This window comes from Phalangium opilio, unplaced genomic scaffold (assembly GCF_054372755.1).
Source record: "Phalangium opilio isolate 3A_F unplaced genomic scaffold, DU_Popi_V2 ptg000048l_1, whole genome shotgun sequence".
NCBI lineage: Eukaryota > Metazoa > Arthropoda > Arachnida > Opiliones > Phalangiidae > Phalangium > Phalangium opilio.
The window spans coordinates 162,101-188,259 of NW_028324170.1; the positions used below are offsets into that span (position 1 = coordinate 162,101).

The 26,159-nt window shown below is 37.7% G+C and overlaps 6 protein-coding genes across 8 annotated transcripts in view; 2 read left to right on the forward strand and 4 right to left on the reverse strand.

Annotated features, from left to right (window-relative positions):
* Window positions 1-15,946, forward strand: part of LOC149673422 (uncharacterized) — a 41,066-nt gene extending 25,120 nt beyond the window's left edge. For all 3 annotated transcript variants that reach the window (XM_089838981.1, XM_089838982.1, XM_089838983.1), the window contains exons 3-8: window positions 10,744-10,818; window positions 11,257-11,730; window positions 11,832-11,894; window positions 11,970-12,330; window positions 12,413-12,551; window positions 12,742-15,946. In XM_089838981.1, coding sequence (XP_089695107.1) covers window positions 10,744-10,818; window positions 11,257-11,730; window positions 11,832-11,894; window positions 11,970-12,330; window positions 12,413-12,551; window positions 12,742-13,087 — 1,458 coding nt within the window. In that variant the 3' untranslated portion in view covers window positions 13,088-15,946. The remainder of the gene's footprint in view (window positions 1-10,743; window positions 10,819-11,256; window positions 11,731-11,831; window positions 11,895-11,969; window positions 12,331-12,412; window positions 12,552-12,741) is intronic.
* LOC149673423 (acid-sensing ion channel 1A-like) lies at window positions 14,848-20,629 on the reverse strand. Its single transcript, XM_089839977.1, has 12 exons — window positions 20,504-20,629; window positions 20,150-20,431; window positions 19,571-19,710; window positions 19,401-19,504; window positions 19,183-19,340; window positions 19,028-19,126; window positions 18,779-18,969; window positions 18,648-18,705; window positions 18,557-18,588; window positions 18,409-18,484; window positions 18,320-18,336; window positions 14,848-18,254 (listed from the first exon to the last, which is right to left on the reverse strand). The coding sequence occupies exons 1-12, from the start codon at window positions 20,627-20,629 to the stop codon at window positions 18,062-18,064; spliced, it is 1,476 nt and encodes a 491-aa protein (XP_089696103.1). The 3' UTR covers window positions 14,848-18,061.
* A 197-nt stretch (window positions 20,630-20,826) lies between these two features.
* On the reverse strand, window positions 20,827-21,826 carry LOC149673424 (proteasome assembly chaperone 1-like). The gene has a single exon (XM_089838993.1). The coding sequence runs from the start codon at window positions 21,768-21,770 to the stop codon at window positions 20,919-20,921; it is 852 nt and encodes a 283-aa protein (XP_089695119.1). The 5' UTR covers window positions 21,771-21,826; the 3' UTR covers window positions 20,827-20,918.
* A 251-nt stretch (window positions 21,827-22,077) lies between these two features.
* On the reverse strand, window positions 22,078-24,127 carry LOC149673425 (uncharacterized). The gene is made up of 2 exons (XM_089838985.1): window positions 24,020-24,127; window positions 22,078-23,821 (listed from the first exon to the last, which is right to left on the reverse strand). Exons 1-2 carry the CDS (start codon window positions 24,034-24,036, stop codon window positions 22,201-22,203), a joined length of 1,638 nt encoding a protein of 545 aa, XP_089695111.1. The 5' UTR covers window positions 24,037-24,127; the 3' UTR covers window positions 22,078-22,200.
* Window positions 22,084-26,159, forward strand: part of LOC149673426 (interference hedgehog-like) — a 38,365-nt gene continuing 34,289 nt past the window's right edge. Inside the window, exon 1 of the mRNA XM_089838976.1 lies at window positions 22,084-22,100. The gene's annotated coding sequence lies outside the window, so the exon portion shown is untranslated. The remainder of the gene's footprint in view (window positions 22,101-26,159) is intronic.
* On the reverse strand, window positions 24,182-25,979 carry LOC149673427 (lysosomal acid phosphatase-like). The gene is made up of 9 exons (XM_089838992.1): window positions 25,759-25,979; window positions 25,562-25,666; window positions 25,415-25,495; window positions 25,198-25,353; window positions 25,065-25,136; window positions 24,916-25,005; window positions 24,730-24,847; window positions 24,537-24,655; window positions 24,182-24,464 (listed from the first exon to the last, which is right to left on the reverse strand). Exons 1-9 carry the CDS (start codon window positions 25,783-25,785, stop codon window positions 24,234-24,236), a joined length of 999 nt encoding a protein of 332 aa, XP_089695118.1. The 5' UTR covers window positions 25,786-25,979; the 3' UTR covers window positions 24,182-24,233.

Here is a 26,159-nt window from a genome sequence, read left to right on the forward strand (position 1 = left end):
TCCTACCCCCTTCCCCTCAACCTAAAGCGGCCGAACACGGACGCGGCTCCTTGAATCTAGTTCGGCCGTCTACCACTGCCAGCGTCTCACGTTTTGGAGGGAAAATTCAGAAACCGCTACTAGAGGGCCAACCGTTGGTGTGTTATCAAGAATATTCACTTACGCCGAGTGAAGAATTTGGTTAGCTCAGTACTTCTGGTCTCATCTCACTTCTGCAAAAACTCATGGGCTGTCTCCAGCTGTGGACATTTTTAATAATCGCGGTGTGTGTATGCGCGCGCACCTTCTTCCCATACGTTTTTCTTTCCTTTTTTTTTCACCCAGTATCCCTCAAGAGCATCTTCGCTTTTCCATGCTTGAAAAAATAAAGAAGCTATAATAAAACTTTTATTTCTCTCTTTCTCTGTGTGTGTGTTAGAAAAACGCCTGGGATGAAAAAAGTACAGAGAGAAAAAAAGCTCTCGCTCCCTTCTTGAATTTATCGTGTTATTTTCTTTCTTTACGGCCCAACGTCTTAAAAATAAAGAAGCAAAAAAGGTCTTTTTCAGAAATTAGAAGTAGATTAAGGTGAAGTTATTAAAAATTAGGGTGTGTTTGCAAAAATGGTGTTAGGTCCGAAGTACAATTGAGTAATCAATTTATAGTCGAAAAAGAAATTACTATGACTTTTTTCATAAGTTTATAAGATATGTTCCATAAGTGTGACACTTCCTATACAAATTCGTAATGTTATCCCTGATGTTATGGACTTACTGATATCTAGTTAGAGAACGACAAGCGAGAAGTGCAGACTACACTCGTTGGTGAATTTTCAGTCCATCTTCCTAATTAGTCTGCATTTCATAGCGCCTCACCAGGCGTCGCTTTACCTCGAATCTATGACCTACCTCATTCACTTCACGACAAGCTCCAGTTTGTAAGTTACCAGTGACAAACTTATGGTGGTAACATATCTTATGAACTTATGATTACACCCAATTAACACTTGGCCTATAATTGATATTGGATTAAATTTAAACATTTCAAATTAATATCAGTTTTAATTAACTGCATGTTACTTTGTAATAATTGCGTCAGTGGATTGGTGAAAAGGACAGTGGTTCACGTGACCTGGGTGTATTTTACTTTGAGAGTATGGACTTCGGGGCAATCTTGAAGCAATCCTCTCTAGAAAATATTTGTAGTTTAATTGCCCTTAAAAACACGCTCGACTTTTATCTCTTTTTCAACTGCTGGTTACTTTCTTTATGGTCGCTCCCATATAGACACTGGATGGGCCATTTCTATGAAAGTGACGGGCACGATCTTTTTTTTTTCTTTCTTAACCTCTTGGTGGCCCACAAGTATCTAAGTGTGGACTGTCATACAGCGTTTAACTTGTACAAAACATGATGCGTCAAAGGACCCGGCGTTTGCTGATCTCCAGGACATTTTTGAACATTACAAGTTCTTTTTGGGACGCCATTTCTAGTAAAATATGGAAGCCTTGGTCGTGTTAATTTACCCCCCCCCCTCCAAAGGTTATTTATCTAAGTATTAACTAATGAAATCTGTTTTAAAAAAGGTGTAGGAAGTACCATAATTTCAGGATCGATGGTAATAACGGATTGGGAAAAATCTTTCGTTAGCGTGTACCTATACAGGGTGTTTTTGAAAAGTCCATCAATAATGAAGGAGCGTGTTTATTGGACCATTTTGAGTTGAAAATGTTCTATGTTATTTTGCATTCCAAGCCACTGTTTTCAAGTTAGCATTGGAGTAATTTACGTATGACCCCTTAAATTTAATTAGAAAATTGAATTACAACTGTAATTTAATTAAGGGATCATCCCTAAAACATTCAAATCATAACTCAAAAACAGTGGCTCGTACGGCAAAATGTCATAGTACATTTTCGACTCAAAATGGCCCAATAAACACGCTCCTTCATTATTGATGGACTTTTCAGAAACACCCTGTATAACGCAAGAGTAACTTATGGTTATTGTCAAACAGTGTTCAGGGGAAAACAATTTAGGTTTGAGCGTCAGGACACTACAGTAAAGATGATTAAACATCAATCATTAATGAAGTAGGACTAGTAAAATTTAAAAGGAAAGATGATTAAGAGTTGATTTATTCCTAGGGAGTGTTAAGATATACTTGTATTAAAACGAAAGTAAAATCATATGACCCAACTTATTAATTTCTTACATGTCAATTAGTTTACTTATAGTAATCCCGGGGAGAGGGATAAGAAGTCGACAGTCTTCTTGGCCCTCGACTCGACTCGACCCTTTTTCCTCCTTATTTTTTTCATCCTCATCTCTCGCACTCCCTCTCCTCTTCCTTGAGATCCGTTTCCCGTTTTCCCCGGTTCCTTATTTTCTTCTTTCTCAATTGAAAAGAAAGCTAGAATCCCTCTCCTGCCTGCAAAGAGAAACACTCGACTGATCCCAAAAAGCGACAGAAATATCCGTGCGATGAATTAAACCGTTAATAGTTTTCTCTCTCTCTCTCTCTCTCTCTCTCTCTCTCGCTCTCTCTATTTCCCCCGTTATGTTGGCGGTCGGTGGTAGCAGAAGGGGATAATAGGAGAAGGATGACACTCTGTATCCTCTTAGTTATGTAGCAAGCTGCAACAGGCGAGGGACCCCTTTTTGTTTGCTCTCCCGCTCAACAAACTTAGTTCTGATGGGCAAGGCACGCCGTGCTAGGGTGAATTCTATAATAGGGAGCTAACAACTGGCTAGGGGAAAGAAATAGTCTGACGTCACTCAGCCCCTCTCTGGTTGGCATTTTTGCGCGTAGAATACTGTTTCCAACCGTTAGGGGGGATGAAACTCCAGTAGGAGATAGACGGGTGTGACGTTTCAGGGTCAGAACTGCAGCTCCCTATTGTTTGGTGTAACTAAATCCTCAGCAATTAACCCTGCTCAAACCTTGATGGTCTTGACGTGGGACAAAAACGCACAAGCGCATGCGTCTTGCCAAATAGTAAAGCGTTACCTAATAGAGTATTGATGAGGGAACTATTTATCACGTATGTGATTCGGTTTAGTAAGAAGAATCGTGTTACACTTACCCCGCTTTTGTGGTACACTTCTCTCGAAGAGAGGTATTATATACTTCTGGTGGTAGCTATAGCATCTCTTCTTCTCCTATAGCTTTGCTTTCCTCTATCCTCTTACAATCCTTCCCTACATCCTCCAAGAGAGGGAAAGAGAGAAATTCTTTTATCAAAGTTCATGCTGGGAAAGGAAAAACTTCCGTCGCTCTGACGTATTTTGTAGACAGAAGTTAATTTAGTTTGAAGTATGTTTGTACTTGGCTTGGGATTGAAATACCATTTGGGAGAGGTGATAATCACTCGACTGTAATCGGTGTACCTGTATTAAGTGTTCCAAAATGTTTGGTAGGACCGAAGTGCTTAAATGTAAATTCTATATGACATTTTGAAACGAGGGACACCGTTTTCAAATTATAATTGGAATGTTTTACGGATGACCCCCTAAATTTAACTTTAAGTTTAAATTTTCTTTAAGAAAACTGAAAGAATATGCAAATTTAATTAAGGGGTCATTTCTAAAGAACTCCAATCATGATTTGAAAATGTTGACCCTTCATCAAAATCACTCGTAGAACTCGCAGCACTTTGGTTGTACGCCACCTTTTTTTGGAACACTCTTTATTAAAAGGCATATCCTTGACAGTGATTGGTGTGCGGGGGAATCTGAGAGTGATTAGCCCCTCGTATGCGAGTAAGACTTTACCATAAGTAAATAACGAATCGTGTTGTAAGTTAGACAAATTGATGTACATTTAATTTTACTTTACTATATACTAAATCAATAGTGACCTCACTGCCAAAAAGAGGTTGATTTTAACGCGAGCCAATCGGAATGTAGAATTGTCGTTTTTATAAATGTTACTACTTCAATTTATGAACTTCATTCTGTTTATTTTTCGAAGGAGAAATAGTAGAAAATTCTTTCTTGTCGTTTATCTCTGTGTTTCTCTTCTTGAGTTGATAGAAATACAATGTACATGGATGGGACTTGTTATTTGGGTGGGGGAGAAAGTGGGGGGGGGAGGGGGCTGATGCTGTGTTTGTGTCTTGGGTGTTTACTTCGATCTCTCTGCACACTGCTTTTAAAGAGAAAATTTTCCAAACGTCTCCGCGATGTTTTATTCCTTGATTCGACGATCCTCTTAAGGTTCCGGTGGATCTCCGGTTCCTTTTGTTTTAATAAAATCTTTTCTATAGTAGTGAAGTAAGATTCTTTGAAAACAGATGAAATTTCTGTCGACATAATCTTCGTCGACGAGTAAGAACCATAAGTTTATAAGATATGTTCCTTCCATAAGTATGACAGTAGCTATACTTCGTAATGCTACCGAGAGACTTACAGCTCGAGATAACTAGTTCGAGAACGACGGAAGCGAGAATTGAAGTCCTACACCCTGTGGTTAATTTTTCAGGACTTCCATCTAGTCCTATTCAGTCTGTTCTAACTTCTAAGCCCCCTTTGACAGCAGCGCCTCACCAGGCGTCGCTTTACCTCGAATCTATGACCTACCTCATTCACTTCATGATAAGCTCCAGTTTCTAAGTTACCTGTGACAAACTTATGGCCAAACATATCTTATGAACTTATGCAAGAACCTATTTAGGATCTGAGAACGTATGAATAGACTTGGGGTTCCATGCTCATGCTCAGGTATACATTAATACGCTCTTGGTAAAATAGACTCTATCATGGTTTATGTAATAAATAAATATATAGATATTTTGAGAGAGAGAAATATTGTTGGTTTAGTTTTCATCTCGCTTGGCTTCAATATTCTTTAGTGCACCCCAACAAGTTTCGAGGTTGAAAATGAGGGTCTGCTTGAATTAAGGGAGAGTTTGATACTTACCATGACTGTGTGGGTTTGCCAATCGAGTATGGGTCATTGTTAAATACAGACACTTCTTATGCGAAACCAATATTTATTACATAAATAATAATAACTTTTTTCAAATAAACCCTAGTCTAAACTACAACTAACCACGCTGATCTCCGGTGTGAGCCTGTCACGTGACGTTAGGCTCCTCCCGGTATGCGCCGAGGTAGGTGCGCGTGAGATACAGACACGACTGTGCCCTTGAAGTTACCTTGCCTATTTAAGCCTAATTTGAAATGAAAATTGAAAATCTCGCGCAATTTTTCACGTGCCATTTCAAAACTTGGATGAAATTTAGCTAAACCACCCAGGAGTGTATATACTTGGGAACCCGGGAGGCGTAATTAAAACGGCGTAATTAGGAGTTCACCCGAGCAACCCGGCGGGAGAAGAGAAGAGGGGATATGGTATAAGATATGTATAAGACTTCGCTGAGAAGCCCCAATTAAATGGGAGGGGCTTATAAAATGAACCTAGAGAGCGGAAGAGAGAGCTTGCTGGTCGCCTGGCCTTAAGGCTTCCAAGTATGCCTCGCTTTATATTAAGGCCAAAATTTCGCGCCAAGTACTATATAGGTTTGCCTCGCAACCAGAAAAGTTAAAAACGTATACTCGAGAGTCCCAAAATCGATTGACGTCATCTTGATACAAATAGAGGAGGGTGGAGCCAATATTTAACCATAAGTAACTAACCATAAGTCGGAGGCGAGGGGGTAGACACTTTGGATCTCTTTGTACACCTGAGTTCAAACGAGTTCAGCTTTGACAGTGCATTGAGTTCAATACATATTGTACACCTGAGTTCTCAAGTGTCGGAGGTACTTATGACTGATAATCAAAGATAATAAGATGCCCAAATTCATTGGAAGCTCAAGCTAATTTTGCATGGACTTACAAGTATAGTAGGTAAACACTAAGAATGTTTTTTCCCCCAATTGGATATTACCATCTTGGCAACCATCCAAACGTTTGTACTCTATACCTTACTGAATAACGTTGATTATTGTACGTTTCAATAGTTAATATTTTTAGTATACTGGTCGATAGCTTGATATCTATGTATTCTGAACATAGTTCTCAACCTAGGAGGCTAGGCTACTTAGCAGACCAAATAGGCCTGGCCTCCTGCATGGTGTAAATGGTATCAATCCTCGTATAGCCTGAAAACACTCTGTCTGTATAAACTGGCACGGGCTTTTTTATGGTAAATACTACACTTTTGGGGTAAATTAATATTAACACGCTTATATCTTTTTAAAAATGGCGACCTGTTACTACATAAAATGGATTGAGAGTCAGCAACGCCAGTAAATAAAATACTGGGTATTCCGTATTCCGTATAACAAATGCATTACATATTTCTGTCATTTAGAAACCCACCAAACGAAAGAGTGCGTACATACACAGTTCAAAAGAGGCACCACTAGTCACACTATACACCGAATATAAATTGACTTTTGGGGGCCCTGACTCTCTCTCGTTCTCTTTCAAAGCTATAGACTATTAGTCGCAACTCATTTGCTTAAAAAATCGCTAAAAACCTAATATACTAAGGCAGGCGGCTACAACAGGCGACACGCTTCGATAGAGTGACTGAGTGAGTGTTCGCTGTTCTGGATTTCTTTTCTCCCTTCTGTTCATAAAAGACCATAGAGGATATACAGTAGAGGAGTAGACATAGGCAGTTGTTGTATTCGGTTCTCTTTAAATTTTTTGGAGCTATACTTTCAGCACTTGGTTTCTTGGTTGGTAGACACTTGGTGATTACCTGTGTTTAAATATCACTCTCCGTCTTCATAGAGGATGTACAGTAAAGCTGACTAAATTTGTCAACCAATAATGATATGTCTTGTAAGTTTATAAGATATGTTCCTACCATAAGTATGACACTTCCTATACTTCAAAATGCTAGAGACTTACAGCTCGAGAACGACAAGCGAGAATTGATGTGCTACACTCGGTGGTGGTTAATTTTGCAGGACTTCCATCATCCTATTTAGTCTGTACTAAGCCCCAATTTGACATCACCTCACCAGGCGTCGGTTTACTCGAACCTATGATCTACGTCCCTTCATGACAAGCTCCAGTTTGTGACCAGTGACAAACTTATGGAACATAACATATGAACTTATGCTTGTACAGAAGGTAATCTCACGCAATAAGAAAAAAAGGAAATGAATAGTAAAAATTTGGCGAGATATTTCTTCATTTGTTGGTAAAGGCCGGCTAAACCTAAAGTTTCTACTCCTCTACTGTATATCCTCTATGAAAAGGACTAAGAGAACTCGTATATGTAATTTAAGCCGAAAGCCGAAGCTATAATATTCCCCCTATATAGGAACGAAATGAACCCCCTCTAGCGTCAAAATTATATATGCGAAATATGATGATTAAATAACAGTACATTTCTCGATACAGCAGTGTAGGGACACGAAATGTTTAATATATACACAGGGTATGCCAAAAAAAAAACGAAAAATGTAATTATAGGACCAAAGTACATGTGGGCAATCAATTTTTATGTCCAAAGGTTGGGATTGGAGTGTTTTACGGATGACCCCTTAGAATGCGTTTTCTGTTCTCAGTTTGTTACTTATTAAATTTAAGGGATCATCCGTAAAACACAAATCGTAACTTAGGGTGGAACTTACTATGCAAAATGCAGTAGAAATTACATTTTCAACTCTAAAACTATCCCGCTGTACGTCGGTCCTATAATTACCTTCACTTTTTTTAACACCCTGTATACCTGGTCGTTCTATGGAAAGTAGCCAGCGGAGTGGGGTCAACAAAGGTGATAATGTCGCCGGCTAAAGGCTTTTTCCCGGCTATGACTATGGTCGATCTCTATAGGGCTGTATTTCAGCGATGACCTGGCCGATTTCGATTACTGTTTGTATAAATTATGAACCAGAGGTTTTTGTGGTGATAAAGTATCCCGATTTTAAAAGTATTTCAATATGTTGTGTAAGATTTATGAGGTCAAAGGTCACCCCTGATATTTTTTTCACGCGCACCTAAAAAGTGACAGTAAATTCAGTTCATTTCTGGTTCCGATTGCATTAAATTGTTAGGTCTTAAGAAAACAAAGTGGTCATGGTCAAACAAACAGGTCAAATTCTATTTTATCTTCGAGTTATGAAAAGGGTGTATTATAATAGCCAGTGCTCATTTTTCTTGTAGAAGTCGTTACTTGGCCATGGTTTGTGATGAGGTTGGGAGGTGGGGGGAGAGGACTGAGTTTGTTTTTGGGCGGATCTAGCTAGCTGTAGGACCAACGTTCTTCCGGAGCAACGAACAATTTATCGGGTTAGCCGCTGGCTAACTGCTTCGCCTGTGCTTGCCCATTTGGAAATAATAAAACAAAGGGAACCTTTTGATAGCTGAAGCGAAACCTCCCGTAGCTGTAAGCTTGAAAGGTCGCAAAACTTAAATATTAATTTACTCTCTATGCCAAGAGGCAAATTTCCAAGTAGATAACCATTATCAGAAGTATATCTCTTCGAGAGAAGTGTACCACAAAGCGGGGTAAATGTAACATGATTCTTCCCAACATCATTTTAAATTTATTATAGCAAGGTTACTAAACCTAATCACATACGCCATGTAAATAGTTCCCTCGTCATTAATGAGTCTATTAGCGCTTAAGTATTTGTCAAGGCGCATGCGCTTGTAGATTAATTTTTGTCCCACGTCAAGACAATCTAGATTTGTGAGTTGATTGCTGAATGGTGATTTAGTACTACCAAATAGTTATAGAATTCATCCCGCACGGTGCGATAGCTACCCATCTGAAGTTTGAGCGGGAGAGCAAACAGAAAGGTGCATGAAGCACATGGAGTGTCACACTTCTTCTATTATCCCCTTCTGCCATTATTAAATAACCTTTTGTGACCTCAATGTCTTTCCCGAGGTGACGACATAAGCGTTGTCAGACTTTTACCTAATATAGGGATTTGATTAAAATTTACTTGTTAAATTAAATGAAAATTTGGTATACACGTGACGCGTGGTTGATTTCTCTCGTTACGTTACATCTGTTGACGTCACTTAGCAATAACCAATCAGGTCCACGTGAACTCGAAAAATGGTTTTTTTAAAGGTCGTTGTAGGGTTAGGAAGAAGAACTAAACCGTACACTGCTCTCTCAGCTAGGATTTTCATATTCAATTTAGCTTTTCCAATTTGCGTTACGGTTTGTCTTTAGGGAACTTCTGCCAGGAGAGAGAGAGAAAGAGAGAATTAGGCTTAGCGTGGTGGAAATTGCTAAGCGGAGTAAAGTTAAGAGAGAGTGAGAGGCGACGGGGAGATAATTAACAAAGCAATACAGCTGAACGGACTTTTCTTTACGTTTAGACTTCAGAGAGTTAAGGAAAAGGGACCATTTTAATTGACAAGTAAATGGAACGGCCCAAAGGGACCCCGATAGTGGTGCCGTACAGTGTACTTACTACATACAAACAGGGTTCATACAAACCTGGAAAAATCAGGGAAATAAATAGTTGACAAAAACCTCAGGGAAAATTTCGAATTTTTAGTAAAATTCTAGGAAATCAGGGAAATTTGCGTCAAACAGGGGCCGAGTAACTAAGCAAAATGTTCGTGAACATTCCCTCCATAGGGCTAACATTACACTATACTTTGGAGGCTCATAACTCTGGTTATATTATAGATACGGGGATGTCCTTTGATTATGTAATAGTCCTATTTGCCCCCTCCCCTCCTTCGTTAACATTTACACCATATACTCCATATAGGGGAAAAACCTGGAAAATTCAGGGAAGTATATGGGAAAAAACCTGGAAATCTGAGGGAAATTTGTTTTCCAAAAGCTGTATGAACCCTGTTAACAAACTTCCTTCCCAAAAACTGTGTTCTGTTATATTTGGCAAGGGGATTACCATATACCAGCGTGGTACCACATATAGTTGGAAAAATACTAATTTTTTTAACGGTATTTTTTTATTGGTTTATTTCTTTGTGTTAAATTTGTGTGAACCACCTACGTAATAGTATTGTGGGCCCCCTCTGCTTGAGAGAGTAAATGGAAAATAGAACTTCCGGTTAGGTTATCGCTTGGAAAAACCTTCAGGTCGCTTGGCCGGTTTTTTGGAAGTTTGAGGGATCGAAAATTTTAGTAACGCGTTGAAAAGAATTGGGGACATTCTCACCTGAATTCCAGTGTATTTTGCTGGGTATTCTTTTATGTTAGAATGCGTACGTATCCGACCCCTCAAGTGGTTGGGCGTGACCTTTTTCAATAGTCTCGTGTCTCGAAGAAAAGCAAAAAGGATAATAAAAAAAAGTAATTCCAGTAAAGAAAGAAAGAAAGAAAGAGGGGAAGACTTAATTGTAAAAATATGGAAATCATCTTTTGGCCTTCTGCTAGTACATCGACTGCGGTAGTACAAGTACAACGAAGAAAAGCGAATGTCTTTAAAGGCTTGTACTGTTCAATAATATATCAAGCTTCCCCCTATTTTGTATCAATTCGTCTTTAGCAAACTGGACGTAAATTTTAAATACTGGCTTAACCTTAGGGTATTAAGTCATCAGGCACAGACATAGGGAAAATCAATCTAACTATGCCGTACATTTTAAACTAATATATATTGATATATAACATTACGTTGACAATGTTTTTACCCTTGAGGATACTGTTAATAATACAGCAAACTCTGGGTGTTTCAACTGGAAGTTAAAGGGTGTATTACATATATCATTAAATATTTTTTTTTCTTTATTATTTTGTTCCGATCCGGGTATTTTGCAAAACATTTTAATGACGATCTTTTTTTTTTTTTTCATTTGGTTGCAGACACCCGAAGAGTGGGAAGATTACGATCGTAAGAAAGGCCATCAGAGGAAAATCTCAGACGGCTTGGAAATGAAGGTAAGGACATTTATGTCTATTATGTCTATAAAAGTGCGTGGTCAATAGCTTCATGCAAGAATTTTTGCTCAATTTCGAGGTGGTCATATATTTGTAGCCCGTATTCGCTCCCGTGTTCTAGGAAATTATAGAGGTAATACTAGGAATTGCTTATAGATGTGGAGGAGGAGGGCTTGTATCGCGAGAATTTCCCGCGTAACCCAAAGAATTAGTAATAGAACCCGGAACGTTTCTAAGATAAATTTTGGGCTCGTGGTCTCGGATTTAATTCCTCCACTATTCCGATGGGTCCGCACGTTCGATCGCCGCCATATTTGCAAGGTTATAACAAACAACCCAGTGCTAGAGTCGGGCCTCGGGAGTTATATGGATTCTTGGTGTAACCCCTTTGATTTGCCGCTTGTACTGAGAGAGGGACCGTTTCGATGTGTTTTTCAGTACATTCGTCAGCGTTTACAAAGGTCGACCCAATTGAGCCGAGGTGGCTCAAACGGTGGTGGGGGTGGTCAACATTCATCGGGTGGTCCGTCACCTCAACCGGCTTCGGTTCCACCCACTCAAATTCTGCCACGGTATAGCCCCGTCCAGGGCGGGAGCGCCTTGTCCGCGCATTACTCGACTAGCATATCAACTTCTTCGGCGTCGACGTCGCATTCGACGGCGGCGACGCCACTCGGAGGTACTTCTTCGAGTTCACCGTCCATGTACCAACAGCCCCATCATTTCCTTCCTGGCCACACTGGCCCGCCTTTAATCACGACGCAACAGCACTCCCCAAGTTCCGCGTACGGTGCCAGTGCAGGCTTGGCGTCTGCTTATTTTAACCAGTCATCGGCCGCTCCTATTCCAATCCCAAACATTCCAAAACCTTTAATACCGCGTATGCGAAGCAGCGTGGAAGGCCTTAATCAGGTAAGTTATTCGCTCCTTAGAAAAATCACCCGAAATACGTGGTTCATTATCGTGCCCCCGACGTAACCTTCTTCCGTTTCCATTACTCGCGGTCTGTCCAGGAGATTGAGAAATTGGTGCTTCGAGGCATCTCAGGGAATGACGCTGAAGGGGAAACTGAAAGAGTGAGTTGTCCCTTGTCCTTTGAATGTCCGTCGTACGTCGTACGAGTCGCGCTAAGACGGCCTTTTTGGAAATAGGCTAGAGAACCAACCCCAGATGGTCACCGGGCTCCCATTGCCAAGCTCTTTCGAACAAACAACTCAAAAGGAGGAAGTGGAGGATCAATTTCATCTAGCAGCGCTACTTCCACGGTGGACACTCAAACTCCCTCCACTGTCCAAAGTGGCGCCATCGTTTTTGGTACGCTCGGGGACCGACCTTCGTCTCATCAGTCGGCTCGTAGTGGGTCCAGTGGTGGCGCTCCCGATGTCTTTCTCGGCTTAACTGGCGATGACGGAAGCGGGGGAAGTAGCGCCGCCACCAGTCGAAGCCAATCCGTGTCGCCCTCGGGTCCAATCATTCCGGGATCCATGGATAACTCGCGGCCACCTAGCTCGGGTACGTCTGAAAAGTGTTCGACTGGTCAATTCGGTCTTCGGCCAGTCCTTAGAGTCTTTGTGTTTGTCATTCACCTAATTAGATGGCAGAAAAAGTGCCTCGCCAGAAGATTCGGATCATTTGGAAGATTGTAAATTCGGAACAAGTCCACAAATCAACAAATTTCTCGCCAGAGAACCACCTGATGGCTGTGAAAAAATCAAACTCGTCGAAGAGCCGCAGTAAGTACCGAAACATTTTTTTTTCCTATAAACTTACGTATCCAAGTATCGCGTGGTTTGTTATTGGACACGTTGTAAAGTTTGACAAACATGTAGTTTGATGTATAGATCGTAGACCTACAAATAGGTTAAGACCAATCAGTTCCGACTTAGGTTTGAATTGATGGTCTCGAAACCGTTTTTCTTTAAGTCAAATGTGCCCATTGGTTGTGGAACCTTGCATTGGTCGAGGTTCAGCCTTGATAAACAGTGGCAGTGGCGTTGGCTCGGGGACAGGCAACATAGTACTCAGACCCAGCGTCAACTTTGTCCTAATGCCCAGCCAGAGTTCGGCTTTCCACCCTCTTTACAAGCCCTATTTACCCCCTTCTAACGCCGCCGCCGTTTCCCAATCTTCCTCTTCCTCGCCTTCTGACGCGAGTGGTGGTGGTGGTGGTGGAAGTGTCAATTCGTCCGCTTTTCTTTCACTCGCGGTGGGCAATCGAGGGGCTACACCCCCCAATTCTCGTTCACCCCTAAACGAGCGCCTGCAGTGAGTCAGTCTGTGACAACGCGCCCCATACTTTTAAACAAACAATTTAAAAAAATAAAAAAAAAAAAACAAAGCCCACCATTTTTGTATTTGGTTTCGACGAAATTGTTGTTTCTTTTTTTACTATTGAATTTTAATTTACCAAAAGAGTAAATATTGTAATATTTCCCAAAACCAAAATCCCTCTCCCTGGCTTGCTGTTTGGCTGGCAGCATTGTGCCATAAATACAGTTCAAAGCGAGTTATCGTAAAATATGTAAGTAATTGCCTGAATTTTGTTTTTTTTTTTTGTTTTTTTACCCAAACGGGAAAGCAAACCGTTATAATTAAGTTTTTTTTGTCCCTTGACCTCTGAACCCTGTACGTTTTTTTTTCATGATAAATCTACAATATTTTTAGTACTAGTTAACCCTAAAGTGGTTAAAAAAAAATAAGTAATTGTCGGAGGAAATACGCGTCGGAAGTAAATTTTTATTTCCGATTTTGTTTGTAAGTTCGTTGGATTTTGAAGGAAATGGAGGTAATGATGTCTTTGAGTGTTTTGAAGAATGTGAGGATATTGTTGAGAAAGGTTTTTTTAATTATTATTTCTTTAAACGAGGTATTCCCCCAGATCGAGTCGAATTAGGCTTAATTTTAACACGAACCGGATTGGTTAAATTCTCAGCCAATAGAAAGATCTGGGAACTTAAGAAGGGAAATGTTTCATTTTTATTTTGGGTTTTTCGTTTTTTAATTCCTCCCCAGAAATATTTCAAAATGTGTCAAAAACAAATTTAGCGAAAGTTTTGCGCGACGCATGAGCCAACCTTACACGTGACCTGATGTTAGTAAAAAAAAAAAAAAAACAAATATTTTTTTGTTCAATCATCGAGGAAAAACAAACAAAAACAAAAATAAGAAACGAACGAGACCAAAAACACTGAAAATTAATATTTATTTTTTGATTGATAAAAAGAATAATAACCTACAAATTAAGAGGCAAAGCGCTTGGGAGGGAAACTAATTAACTGACTTCTTTTAAAATGGTGCTAAATAAATTTAAAAACGTAAGTACGACTCTGGGATTAAATTATTTTTAAAATAATCAAAAAATATAAACAATACACCTTATTCAGGATGCGTGTGCCGAGGCTTAACTGACTAATCTTGTTCGAAATTACGCGTCGTCTGCTACAGATTAGGTGGAATTCATAAACGTCGGACTCAACGCAATGTAGTACAGACGAAGGCAGGGCGTCGTGCGCAAAAAGCAGACGTTTGCTGCGCACGACGCTCTGCCTTCGTCTGTACTAAATTTGCGTTGCGTCAGACGTTCATGAACAGTCTGGGAAATAGCACACTTCCTCTGGTCCAAAACCAGTTTATTAATTGCTTGGACTAGTTTTTTAATTCAAGAAATAGGGGTTACTGGTCCTCGGGATCAGTTTATTAATTGCAAGTCTATAGGAGAACAAAGGCGGGGACAAGTCCTGAGACCAGTTTATTATTTAGGACGTTAGGGGGGTCACTGGTCCCAAGGACTAGTTTAAAAAATATCCTTATTTCCCAGACTGTTCATGAATTCGACCTTAAAACGTATCCACTCTGAAGCAGACGACGCGTAATTTCGACGCAGATTTTTCAGTTAATGGCGCGTTAAGCCTCGGCGAATCCATTGGGAATAATGTGGATTAATAAGGACTTTAATTTAATATTGGAAACTTCACACACCATGACGTCGTAGAGGGGGAAATTTCTATACACTTTTACGTTTATTAATTAAATTAAATTAAATTAAATTATTTAATTAATAAACGAAACTTCCCTCCCCCCATCAAAGCCTTGAAATTAAATTAAAAAAATAATTAACACGTCAATCTTACCAACTACTAACGAAAAATAACGTTCCTCTTACCATAAAAAACGCAACTGGATCGTACCATAGAAAAAAAAAACAAAACAAAAACAGGTTATATTTGTAAATAGATGTTTGTATTTAAAACGATCGACGATATTCAGACAGTGTTTGTTTGTTTGTTTATTTGTTTGTTTAACCGCAACAATTAAAGGTCGGCGGTTAAAATTTAAATTTAAAAACAAAAAAGAAAATCCCTCACAAAGTGAAGTACAAAAACAAATTTAAGAAGAAAAATAAAAACGTAAAAAAAGATACCAAATAACTTTAAAAAAAAAATAATAAAATAAAACCCAAGGCACATGTTGAGCCAATAATCATTGCTTCCAAAATTATAAGAAAATAAACAAAAACACATGACGCACACATTTAAATGAAAAAAACAGGTGAAAAACAAGGAATGAAAGTCAATACCTTACCCCCCTTTCCCCAGGTTCCTAAAGTGGACCAAAAACTCCCATAAAAACCGGTTTTAGTTCATGATTAGTGTATTTATAGCCCAAAGTATTGGTTATTTTAAAACCTGGTAAACCGTTACTGGAATACATCGCTCTCTTTTGACCTTTGACCCTTTCATTTGGGTTGTACATTTAATTCCGTGAAAACTATGGCTAACTGTGCCTCCCGCCTTTTTGAAAAAAAAAAAAACAAAACAAACAAACATGTTTTTAGTCTAAAAAACAACTCCGAAAAAAAAACTGAACTGAACTGAACTGGGCCCATCGTTTTTTATTATAATAATTTTTTGTTTTTAGCGTGAAAGAGTTTTATTTTTGTCTTTTCGTGTATGATGAAAGAGAAAAAAAAAAAACAATAACAAAATACAAAGTGTGTGAAAAACAAGTTATGATTATGTGAATGAATGTGTATATGTGAAAAAAAAAATAACAGTGTTTATTTAGCACTACGGTCTTAAAAACAATTTAAGGTAAGTCCGATAAATAATTAAAAAAAAAAAAGACAAAACGCCCCACAAAGTTCATTTAGGACAAATAACAAATTAAACCCCCCCCCCCCCCAAAAAAAAACAAAAAACAAACTGCAAACCAGTGTAAGTAGAAAATAATTGAAAAACAAACTAAATTTTTAGCAAAATACAAATATACCTTTCATACTCTTGCTAACTAAACTAACTAAAAAAAAACAAGTCCCTGATACTAAATATATATATATATATATATTAAAATACAAGATATTATAAAAAAACAAAAACATTTTTTACGGTCACCCCAGCTTTTTATATTAAATTGTTTTTTATAGTTAGTTACCATGGAAACGCCGCCATTTTATTTTGAAGCTATCCCCGCATATATACAGTTTCACTCGTAAAATGGGCTCTTAATTATCATTGAAAACTGGTATTTCAAATGGAAAATTCAGACCCTTTTTACGATGTAAACTTTTGTAAAGTAATTCGCATTAAAATGAAAACTAGTAATAATTAAATATGTTTAGGAGTGGAATGTAATTTAATTAACAACAAACTTATAATTACCTTCCCTAAAAATACCAATGCACGCCTAAAAATTGTATTTTAAAACCCTCCTTTAGACGTAAAAAAAAAACAAAAAAACAAGAATTAAAATTTATATACAAGTAATTAAAATATCCGTAAACTTTGAAATAAAATTTGTTTTTTAAGTCAAATCCATGTGATACATACTCCTAGGTTAAGAAAAATAAAAAAATTGCCGAAAATTTTATTATAAATTTAAAATTGGTAACATTCCCTTTATGAATAATCTAGGAGTTAGTATCAGATTTAATTTGAATTATCTAACTATTAATTATAATAGAAATCGTAGTCACTCAAAGTTTTGAGTGTTTAATTTTAATTAACTTGGTTTTATTATTTTTTTTTTGATTTGGTAATTGTAATTGTAATTAGCATAATTAATAATAATACAGTATTACTATCATTCCCCCAAAAAACAATTCACTACGAAATGTTTTAGGTAACGAATCAATTATAAACTCCAAAACAATTTAAAAATAAAAAAATTCACCGAGTGGTTATAAGGTAGTATAAAATACAAAAAAAAAACAAACAAACTATCCTTTCTAAAAAACAAAAACAAACAAAATCGGTGTGATTCAATGTATGTGAAGTATTAAACAAAAAAAAACATGTTAGGTATATATATACGATAAATTAGGCATATTTGTATGTAAGGTTATTTGGTACCTATCTTCTATTCTAATTCTTCTTATTTCTCTCATTTTTTTTTAATTCGGGAAATTATTTGGGAAATAAATTGCGAACGTGGTTAGATAGAGCTTAAAACGGGCTTCAAAATAAGCCTAATATGGTCCAAATCGGTCAAAAACTAAGCGAGTTATCAGACGATTACGACAGGAATTTATTTATTTAAAATGAGCGGGAACGACTGACTCTCTCTCCATTTAGTTCGGTACTACCCCAAGAATAGTTCCGCCCCTTTTTTACCTACCCCTTCCCGCGCGCGCAGCACGTGACCTATAAAAAATATCTCCGCTCCTAGCGTTAGGAAGTTTTAAATAATCCTATTGGCTCAGCTGCACTTCTTTGATCTGGGAGTTACAGAGGTATATCCCGTTTACAACCGCCGCCTTAGATAAAATAAACCGCGCCTCTTTTCCCCCACCCCCTTTCTGCATAGCGCGAGACGCGATAATCGTCATTCATTCCCGCAACTTTTAAATAAATAAATTACTGATGACGAAATAAAGATCGTTAAATTAAAAAAAAAAAAATAAATAAAATTAAACGAAATCTATATTTGTTCTTTAGGGTATTAAATACAAAATATTTGCTTTTTTTTGGTGTTAATTATCATCAATTCTGTAACTCTTTTTATTAATTATTACTCTCGTTCTGTTAAAAAAAATTAATTATTTGGTTAAGAAAGTTAACGTAATTAACTTGTGGTTTTTTTTCTGCCCCATTTTAATTATATAATTATAATTAATATCTTTCAAAGATAAAAACAACAACAACAACAACAACAAGACAAGATAAAGAATTATACTGGTACATTTTGTATACGAAAAACAAAATATATATAATTTTAGTTTCCGAATATTTATTAGTTACTTTTATAACTATTTGAAAAAATTTATTTTCAAGGATCCACGTTGGAATTTCTTTTCCAGGAAATCCCGAATTTTTTGACGTATTTTTCCTTGAATTTTTTTGCGGTAGCCATATTGGATTATTATTATTATATTTTCTATGAAATCGAAAAATGCCACCAATGAAACACCGAGCCAGATACCGACGTAACCTCCGACGTAACTATAAAAGGTAATTACTTAATTATTAACTAAAATTAAAATTAATTTTTCAAAAATTTAAATTACCTAAATATTTCAACATCCTAATCACGGAAGAAAAAAAAAATTAATTAGTATTCTTATTTACAAATTTAATCGCTTTAATTACTAATTACCTCGTATTTCGGTTGGTAATTATAAATCAAATGTTCTCTGCTTTCAAATAGGAATTCTATTGAAGCGTTTTCCCTTCTGTTTAATTTAATTACCCACAATTTAGTTTAATTACCATCATCAAATATTGAAAGAAATAGTACAATTTACCTCCAAACTTTCCAGTAACTCTCGTTGTAAGCCTATATATTAAGTAATTAACTTAATTACCAATGAGTAAGTTTAAAATAATTTAACGTACCAATATTTTATCAGTTGGATATCTCTGCTCAACAACTTTAATGTCATAAATACGGACCCTAAATTATAAGCAATTATTAGCTGTGAACCGGTACAAGTACTTGATTATCGCGTATAATTAAGTATACTGACAGGCACTCTTGTTTGCATACTAATTCACATTCCCGTCTGGCTTTGGGGACCTTATGCGCGACGCAGTTCATTTGTTCAATATTCCTGGATCGGCAGTAAGGGTACTTGTCGAATTGGGTAACCGGCATCCATGAACTTACGCAATTACACAGTTCCATGGATTTTGATAGGACGCATTCGTGAACGCACATCTTTTTCAATAATGACAAAGTTTTAAGTAATCGCGCGAGCATTTGGGGCCGAGCTTACCTTCCAAGTAAGTGGTTTAACTCCGTCATAATCTCTTCTCTGTTTCACGTAATCCGTGCAATTGGTAGGGTAGGGCGCTGGTAAGCTTATTTTCGTTACCTGAGTTTTACCATGGTAAATTTTGGATACTTTGATAATAGTTGAAAGTAACTAACTTGTTTAAATGTTACGCGATACTTGTAACCAGGTTTGATAGCGATACCCTCATGGGCGAAGGGTAGGTCAAAAACAGACCCAATGACCACCGAAGCCCCGATTTCGCGGTCCCATTCCGTAGACTGATTTGGTTGAAAACTTAAATCTAGAATTAACTCTGAAGAAGCTATTAATGAAGTCATTTTTTTCTTAATTTGTTTTTAATCTATATAATTACTCTGGCCTTCCCGAGCACGAATCCCGCTGACATTAGGGTAATTCCACCTGGAGTTGAAACTGAAACAGCTCGGGTAGTCGGCGCTGTAAACCCTTTCGATGTGACTTAATTGTTCAAGACATGATTAATTAAAATTTTGCAAACTTTAGTAAGGTTAGAGACATTCTTACTCGCAAATATGCCCGATTGATTCCGAATACGACACAAGTCCATGCGTCCTGCATTGAATAAACTCGTCATAAAACGGTGCGACGTTTATGACGCGTTTAGGATTCAGACTGGTAACGTAGTCGCTGATGACGTGGTCCGCCTGTAAGTACGTAATACATCGCGACTCTTAATTACCGCGCGTATATCGATGAGATGTACCAGAAGTGAGATGAGACCAGAAGTACTGAGCTAACCAAATTCTTCACTCGGCGAAGGTGAATATTCTTGATAACACAAGAGCGGTTGGCCCTCTAGTAGCGGTTTCTGAATTTTCCCTCCAAAACGTGAGACGCTCGCGGTGGTAGACGGCCGAAATAGATTCAAGGAGCCGCGCCCGTGTCCGCAGCTTTAGGTTGAGGAGAAGGGGGTAGGAAATGTTTTTGGAACTCGACCAATTTTTTTCTCAGTAGTGTAGGCGCGTGGGAAGCGGCATAAAATCCTCAAATTTGTTCACTAGTGCCAGGATCTACTACCAATGCTAGAGCCCTTCACTTCTAGTCTCATTTCACTTCTGGATGTACTTAGAAAGCGGTGATTACAATTATTCCATCACATTGTAAATTTTCCGTACAAAACTCCGGATCTCGTGGGCAGACGGAGGAACGCCTGAGTCTGTTGTTGTGACAAATACTGATGGCTGGGAAGTCGAGATAATCGGCGAATTGCAAGTCGGTACTTAGGACACTCGGGTATTCGTGAAAGTGGTTGAAAAAGGATATAGATTGGTACAGAAAGCCGGTTAAACACGTCAAGAAGATGATGGCTTTTAAGAACTTTCTGATGACGCTCTTTGCCGATGCGATTTGATTTATCCCATTCACCTACGGGTAAGATGGGTATTGCGCGTAATGTTAAAAAGTATGCGGGGACACAATTTACGAACAACCCCTAACCTGGGATTCCTTGAAAATCTCTACGCAATATTCCCTAAAACTTTGCGACTCTATCATTTCGCGCATATCATTTTGACGCCGCGCATCGAAAACGAAATTTAATTTAGCCGCGTTTAAACCCTTCATTTTAAAATTTACCCTGTTGCCAAATTTGCCACAACGCTGCTACGCAACAAACTAAATGAAACTAATTTCGCAGTTAAGTGTTTTATCTGAAAACAGTGGCGTAATTAACTTCGGAGAATGAAAGTTTGCAGTCATAAATCAATCGAAAAAGGATTAATAGGCGATAATATAGATCTGGTAGCATTATAAAAAACGAATTTATGATGGTGCAATATTAATTTTATTATAAGAAAAACGAGTGAATTTTTATTGCACAAAACACATACAATATTTTCAAACATTATTTTATTTAAACATACAAATTTCCATGATCAATTAAATCATTTTTAACTTTAATTTCTTTGGAATTAGTAACAAATTTCTCAAAATTTTTGCTGGAATTTACAAAAGTGACTCTGAAAAGATCTAAAGTAGCTGAAGTACTTTCATTTTCGTAGCAAACTAAAGCTACAGCGGGAATTTTTTTAACTTCACATTCAGATAGAGTTGCAGCGACAATTCCCGCCAAAAAATTTGGTTGTTCCAATAAATTTAGGCTGGAATCCATTGAAGAATTATGGTTGTAATGGGTGTTGGGAAGGATTCTAATGATTGGAAAGTTATCATAATCCATTTGCTGAACTGGTGATTTGAAACTGGTCCAGTTTTCCGATGTCAGCATGATAACTCGCGTGTTTTTGGTGATTTGACAGTGTTCGAAGATTTTGGTGATTGTGTTATGAGTCAGCTCGGGTTTAATGTAATTTTCGCATATAAGAACTACAGTGTTTTCAACTGTTGGATGTATAAAGGCAGATACTAATACATTGTTTTCTTTATGGTAGTTTAAGCCATTAATGAAGTTGTCATCACTTTCGTCTAATATTTTATCTTTTACAATGCAAAAGGACGCGTGTTCATCGGATTTAGCTGGATTTTGGGTGTTCAAACCCAGCACATTTCCCTTAGCAAAGAGAGAAGCTGTTCGACCTACCATTAACAAAATGGTGTCGACTTTACGCGGACTTGGATTTGTTTCTTGAGTTTTCGGGAATATGGTCTTTACTTTTCCTAATTCTTCTAGATTAACTTCACTTTCATCTAAGTCATCTTCAACTGCTCGCGAATAAATCGGTAGAACTTCTCCGAAAAACGTGGCCATCGCTGGAAAACACTGTTCCTAATGACAATGCAGAAAAATTTAGCGGAATCGGTAGCAGACAATTGAGAAGCGACTCAATGGAGTCGCGTTTTTAAACCTTATTGAACTGAACTGAACAGTGGTCCGCTTTGAATTTTGAAATATTTATTTTCAAATTTCCCTCGGTAGTCGGTCATAACGCTGATTTTAAAAGTGATTGTTATATTAATTACGTGAACAATTACTGCGCGAAACGACCATAAAACTGTGAAATTAACTATGGATTATGTGTGTAACTATTCATTTGGAACATAAAAAGAAACATGGAGTACTCTGGAGGTGATTTTAATGGTGAGTTATTATAGCCAAGGCTTAACGTACAATTTTAAGACATTTTAGGAAACATGAAATATTAATGTCAAAAGAATATTGTTATCTGAACGTATAATTTTTATCGACAAAATGATCTTAGATCGTAAGGGGCAATTTTTTCACTGCATTTTCTTTTTGACTGTGTAACGGATCCATTAGTTGTAGGACATTTTGAATATGGCCGTTTTAGAGGCCTGGTTAATTGACTTTTGAATTCAGTATCCGAATTATGTTTAACCTTTTCTATCTTTACGGGAAATTTAAAATTCATGGTTAGAATTGAGATATCGCCTTTTCTAGTTACCGTGTGGGACTTATATCCTGGAATACCCATGATATTATCGTTTGAAATTGATGGATTGTACAATGGGGATTTCGGTTTGACAGCTGTAGATTTAGATTGACCCCAAACATACGACGATTCGACATTTAGGTTGTCTAGAATACCAGAGCCGCTTGTAACCTCTGAAACTTTAGATACATTCAAATCTTTCTGGGTGAAATCTTGTTTTACATCAAACTCTCTGGGGATCAAGTCTCCACTTTCTAAAACTTTGGGCTCAGTTGAAAAGTGGAGAACGGTTACTGTTTTACAATTTTCGGAACTCTTATTGTCCTTCTCGTCTGTAAGACATGTCGAGGACTTTTCGTTCAAAATTGAAGTACTTGAAGCGGACGTTACCCTTGGGGTTAGTGACAGTGAGGACGAACTTAAGACGTTTTGATCATTCGAATTCAATGTTGTAGTGGTACTTTGTCCTTGAGGTATTTCATCGGTACTTGTGGATTGTTGGGGGACATTATGGTCTTCAACTAGTTCACACACATCGTTAGTTTGTTGAAATTCCTGGCAAGTTTGGTTAGGAATTTCGTACGTCTCTCTATGTAGCTTCGTCAAGTTAGTTAAACTTCCGTGTTCACTGGATTCCTTAGTGTAAAAGGAATTGGAACGTTTTAAACAGCTACCTTCCGTGTCTTCGAAGGAATTGTACCTCGATACAGTACTTGAAGTCACGTTGGTTTCTCCACCCACCGCGTCATTTTCTTCATTGGTATCATTTACCGTTTTGTCCTCGACGGATTGTTGTTGTTCAGTGTCAACCATTTCTAGACCTTGTTTGTCACCAGGCAAGTGCGGTTCAACCAAATCGTCGTGATTATTTAACACCTCTTGAGTGACCACCTGTTCAAACTGATCATTTTCAATTGAGTCACATTGACTCGAAGTCTTTACGATGTCGTTATCTTCTTCGGACATATTGGCGTCTAAATAATCCAGCATTTGATTTATGACAAGCTGACAAACTTTGGAGTTTTCGTAGTCCATTTCCGTTTCATTCACAGCTTCCAATTCCTCGGAATTAAAGTTCCAAGACGAATCTAGGTCGTCACTAAGTTCTTCCGATTCTACCTGGGATATTAAGCGTTCCAACTCCTTTCTAACCACTTCCTCGACTTCGTTGCCCATGACAAAACACTGTTCTTTTGATATTCCGTAAGTCTTTCGGCAGCAATCTTGCTCGTGTGAATGTAACTCCAACTGGTCATTTTCGACCTGAGCTATGGGCGTTTCTTCCGGTATGACGTTGTTTGAAGAGTCTGAGATGCGAAGGACAATTCCGTTACCTCTACCAGGAGTAAAAAGCCGACATCCCGTTTCCCTCAAGTAGTTTAGAATGTATCGGATGAAAGGCTGTCGGCTATAAATTATGAATTTGAGACAGCAAGCTGGCAACTCCGCCTTTGAACCTATCCCAACCGAGCCCATTTTGAATCAAACCAAACCTAACCTACAGCTAAATGAATCAAACAATAAACCTAACTTCTTAAACCAACGCAACATACGCTGTTTTATCCCCGAATTTTTAACAGTAACAGTAATGTATCTAATTACTTACTGGTGTTCTCCTGACATCTTATCCAACGTATTTTCAATTTAGGCTTAACAACTATTAACACAGTTAAATCCACGTGCAATTTCAATTTAAAGATAAACGTGCTCTCGCGCTGTGACGTCACATCACGTACGTCGTACCATAGATAATAAACAAACAAATAAATCTATGGTCATACAAAATAATATTTATTTATTTCGTGTATATACAGGCTTAACTATTGAGTTAGTTTAATGAATTCTTCGATAGGACAATCGTATTGAGTTGCTAAGGGTATTTTGTGACTTTTAAACTTGGTAGGATCGTTTATGGTATCGTTATTGTAAAAAATCCTAACTATTAATTTCCCTTGAATTTCGTGAACTTCTAAAATGAGCGTAACACCGAAATTTGGTAAATCCTCTACGATTCCTAGTAATTTCATAACCGGGAAAATGACAAAGTCACTCTGTAACGGAAATTCGATAAATGTAAGGCAAATGTATTTACTTAAAGTGAAGATGAAACGTAACAACAATACCGTAAGGTACAAGAAAGCTTTGGGTTTCCTTGGATGATGTTTAGCTGGTAATGGATGATCCTCTTCAACTTGATTACCAACTGATTCAATTTTTTCTCTGAGGCAGTTTAGTAAACCACCTGAACGTTGTTTTTTTTTATTTGGAGACATATTATTTTATGTTATTGACGTAACGACTTGTTGTCACAATTACCTCCAAACTCTCTAGTAAGTTCACCGGCTGTCATGAACTCTTGATAATACTTCATAACCTCCTTTGCTTCTGGTATTACTGTTAAAATGGCCGGTGGCACGCTCATCTGACTCGCGACCTGTTATGTTTAAGTGTATTTACTCGCTCCCAGAAAGGTGCGCTGTTCTTCCTGGAAGGTTAGGTTACCTCTAAGAGTATCTGGTCACAAACTGGACCCAAGTAGAACATGCTTTCAAGGGTCATTTGGGTTGCTTCCTCTATTTTCTTCTTATGTTCCTAATTCAACAAAAGTTCACTTTTTACCCGATAGTTGTGGTTAGTGCGTTGAATTATACCTCAACATGCGGTGGCAATTTCTGTAAGCTAACTTGGCGGACATGTCCCGTAACTTTGATATTGTAAAGAACCTAAGGTCATAGGGGTCAAAATGACGTTACCAAGTTTGAGTTTAAAGTAAAGGGCATTTACCTTGTCGTTTTCAAAACTTTCTGTATGTACTGGAACGGGCTGCCAGTTCAAATTGGGGTCAACCTGATTCAAAGGGTCATTTGGTGGGAACATGCCAGTTAACACGCAATTGGCGCTGTCAATACAGCGGTCGTAATCGGAACTTCTAGCGTAAATCTGAAAGGTTAGTTAATATTAAATTCGTTCCTTGGGTCCTATGTCGTAATTGGCGACTTACTGATCTGACGTCATCCTTAAGAAAGAAATTATACCTTTCTCTAAGGTACTTTCCCAATTCGAACATTTGGATTCGACCTTTCTATAACAGTGACACAAAATTAATTTGATTAATTTCCGTGTGTTTTATATTATTTTAATTATTTACTTTTGTTAATTGTCCAATACCAAGTTGGGCCAATTCTTCACAATTAACATCACTCGGATATGATTCTCTTATAAAATGATTGGCTCTAGCACCATGACGACAAACCTTTTAATAAAAGTTATCGGATTCTTAATGTTATTTAATATTGAAACACAATTTTAAACCTTTTTCAACGAAAAACCATAAATAATTCTTACAATTTGAATCTGTCTCAAGGTTTCCATGGTTACGGTGCAAATATTTTGGGGTTATTTCAATAACTGAACCACTTATTTTAAATTGAAGTTAATGTAGAATGGAGAGGTTTTTCTACCATAAAATCGGACTGAATGTGAGATCGAAAACAGAGTTAAGAAACTTCAGATTGGGAAACTTTAATAGATACAGATATTGAAAATAAGGTTTTACATTTACAGGGTTACGACAGATAAGATGTGTCACAAACTTTAAAAACGGGGGAGTGAACCGAAAGTATTTACAGCAGTATCAAATACAAATGTTTATCACTGCTTCCCCCCCCCCCCCAATTAGGACCAGGTTAATGCATACCCCTGTATTTCAAACCTGAATAATTTTTTTTTTCAAGGATAATTGAGAT

Bases quoted from the DNA above. Each gene is read 5' to 3' on its own strand.
- LOC149673424 (XM_089838993.1), bottom strand. From the start codon at position 21,770: ATGGCCACGTTTTTCGGAGAAGTTCTACCGATTTATTCGCGAGCAGTT.
- LOC149673423 (XM_089839977.1), bottom strand. From the start codon at position 20,629: ATGAAGGGTTTAAACGCGGCTAAATTAAATTTCGTTTTCGATGCGCGG. The intron at 20,432-20,503 runs GTTAGGGGTTGT...TCTTACCCGTAG, and splicing joins AGATTTTCAAGGAATCCCAG to GTGAATGGGATAAATCAAAT. The intron at 19,505-19,570 runs GTAAGAATGTCT...TGAACAATTAAG, and splicing joins TCAATCGGGCATATTTGCGA to TCACATCGAAAGGGTTTACA.
- LOC149673427 (XM_089838992.1), bottom strand. From the start codon at position 25,785: ATGGAAACCTTGAGACAGATTCAAATT. The intron at 25,667-25,758 runs GTAAGAATTATT...TTTTATTAAAAG, and splicing joins CCTTGAGACAGATTCAAATT to GTTTGTCGTCATGGTGCTAG. The intron at 24,656-24,729 runs GTAATTGTGACA...AACAACGTTCAG, and splicing joins ACTTACTAGAGAGTTTGGAG to GTGGTTTACTAAACTGCCTC.